Genomic DNA, 2191 nt, shown 5'->3' with positions numbered 1-2191 from the left:
TGTAAGGAGAGGGGAGTGGTGTGCTTCTCTCAGGCCCCAGAACATCAAATCCCAGCAGAGATCCTTAATCACAAAAGTTAAACAGACTTAGCCAACTTGATTTCCAGTGATAATGAGCATCAGAAATCACATGAGTTAATGAGTTGCTAATGATCCCCTTCATAATAATTTTTTTCTAACTTTTTAACCCTTCTTATATCCTGTGAACATACAACAGCTTGGATTGATTTGAAAATGACTACTCTCTTTTTTTCATCTTTTGCAGAGCTACAGATGGGCACTATAATAGACACACACCATGAAAAAGTGCCTAAAGAGATGGAAGGAAACGCCCAGGGGTAGCAACCTGTTATCCTTTTTTTTTTTTTTTTTTTTTTTTTTAAAACAAGGGATGGGGTTGATTTTATTTTTTAAAAAGTCTCAAGGTATTGTTATAAAGGAACATGGCTGAACAGGTAGGAAACAGACTCCCCATTATGAGTTCTCCTGATGGCTTCTGCAAGGATCATAGAGATGTCAATCACCTGTATTTTGGAGCAATGCTTCATCTTGTCCTCCTGAGGTATGGTATTGGTGACCACTACTGCTTCAAAGCATGCATTATTGATGCGAGAAATGGCTGGGCCAGAAAAGATTCCATGAGTCAAGATAGCATAAACTCTGGTGGCTCCAGCTGAGAGAAGTTTGTCAGCTGCATGGCAAATTGTGCCACAAGTGTCAGCCATGTCATCCACAAGGATAGCCACCCGATCCTTCACATCTCCCACTAGCACCATGCGGTCCACTTCATTGGCCTTCTTCCGTTCCTTGTGAATCAAGGCAAAGTCCACATTCAACCGGTCTGCAATGGAGGTCACTCTCTTGGCTCCACCAGCATCAGGTGACACAATAGTGCAGTTCCTCCATTCAGAGATATTCTCCCTAATCCATTTCAGGACAGCTGGCTCTGCATACAGATTGTCCACTGGGATATCGAAAAAGCCCTGAATTTGAGAAGCATGTAGATCCATGGTGATAATATGATCTGCACCAGCTACAGACAGCATATTTGCAACAAGCTTGGCTGAGCTTGGAGCCCGGCTCTTATCTTTCTTATCCTGCCGGGCATAAGGGAAACATGGGATGACTGCAGTAACCCGGCTGGCTGAAGCGATCTTGCAGGCATTAATCATGATCAAAAGTTCCATTAGATTGTCGTTGATTTCACCACAACCACTTTGAACGATGTAGACATCTTCTCCCCGTACACTTTCACCAATTTCCACGCAGGTCTCCTGGTTGCTGAATTTCTTAGTCACCACCTTGCCTAGCTCCAGGCCCAGGCGGTCAGCAAATTTCTGGGATAAGTCCTGATGGGAGCTGCCGCTGAAGATTTTGATATTCGGCATCTTGGGCAATTACCCTAGGCGCTCTTCGCTCAGCGATCACTGCTGCTGCGGAGACCAGAACCCAAGTCGGCCCAGAGACTTAATACTAACCGCTTCGCGTTGCTACTCCGCCATCTTACCAACCTGTTATCCTTGATTGTCATTGTGTGCCACTTAGCCAAAGGTATGAACTGAAGAAAGGAAGAAAAAACAGGAAAGTCTGAAGGTGCAATTCTTTTTCTGTTTATGCCATCGAACCCCCCAAATTCCTGTCTTGCCTCTTTTCTTCTCCATTTGTTGAAGGACTGAATGATAGTAAGCACTCATCCAAAAACTGAATGATGGCGTACATCACAGCCTCTTCTGGGACTGACCCTCTTGAACCACAAGCATGGCCAGTATATACAGGGGTTCTATGAAGCAGCACATCCAAAAGAGAAATAAAAGGAAAAGAAAACAGGTAGACTTACCTATATACCGCTCTCTGTACCAAAAGTTTGTGTGCAAGAGGACGGGGAGTGCCAATTTGAAGGGGTACTTCTATTAAAAATGGTAGGGATGCCAGGTGCAGTGGTACACTCAGGAGACTGAGGCAGGAGGATTGCAAGTTTGAGACCAGCCTCAGCAACTTAGCAGACACTCAGCAACTTAATGAGACTCTGTCTCAAAATAAAAAGGGTTGGGAACATAGCTCAGTGGATGTACATGACCCTGGGTTTGATAACAAATATTGAAATATAAACATATATAATAGTGATGTTTTAAAAATATTTAATTAAATTCAAAAGGGTTGGGGATGTAGCTCAGTGGCAAAGCGCCCCTGG

At 43.8% G+C, this 2191-nt stretch overlaps 1 protein-coding gene across 1 annotated transcript; it reads right to left on the bottom strand.

Moving 5' to 3' along the window:
* Positions 1-387: 387 nt before the first annotated feature.
* LOC124993436 (ribose-phosphate pyrophosphokinase 1-like) lies at positions 388-1501 on the bottom strand. Its single transcript, XM_047565282.1, has one exon. The coding sequence runs from the start codon at positions 1386-1388 to the stop codon at positions 432-434; it is 957 nt and encodes a 318-aa protein (XP_047421238.1). The 5' UTR covers positions 1389-1501; the 3' UTR covers positions 388-431.
* Positions 1502-2191: the final 690 nt, after the last annotated feature.

The sequence above is a fragment of the Sciurus carolinensis genome, chromosome 1, assembly GCF_902686445.1.
Source record: "Sciurus carolinensis chromosome 1, mSciCar1.2, whole genome shotgun sequence".
NCBI lineage: Eukaryota > Metazoa > Chordata > Mammalia > Rodentia > Sciuridae > Sciurus > Sciurus carolinensis.
This window is presented reverse-complemented; position numbering and strand designations above follow the sequence as displayed.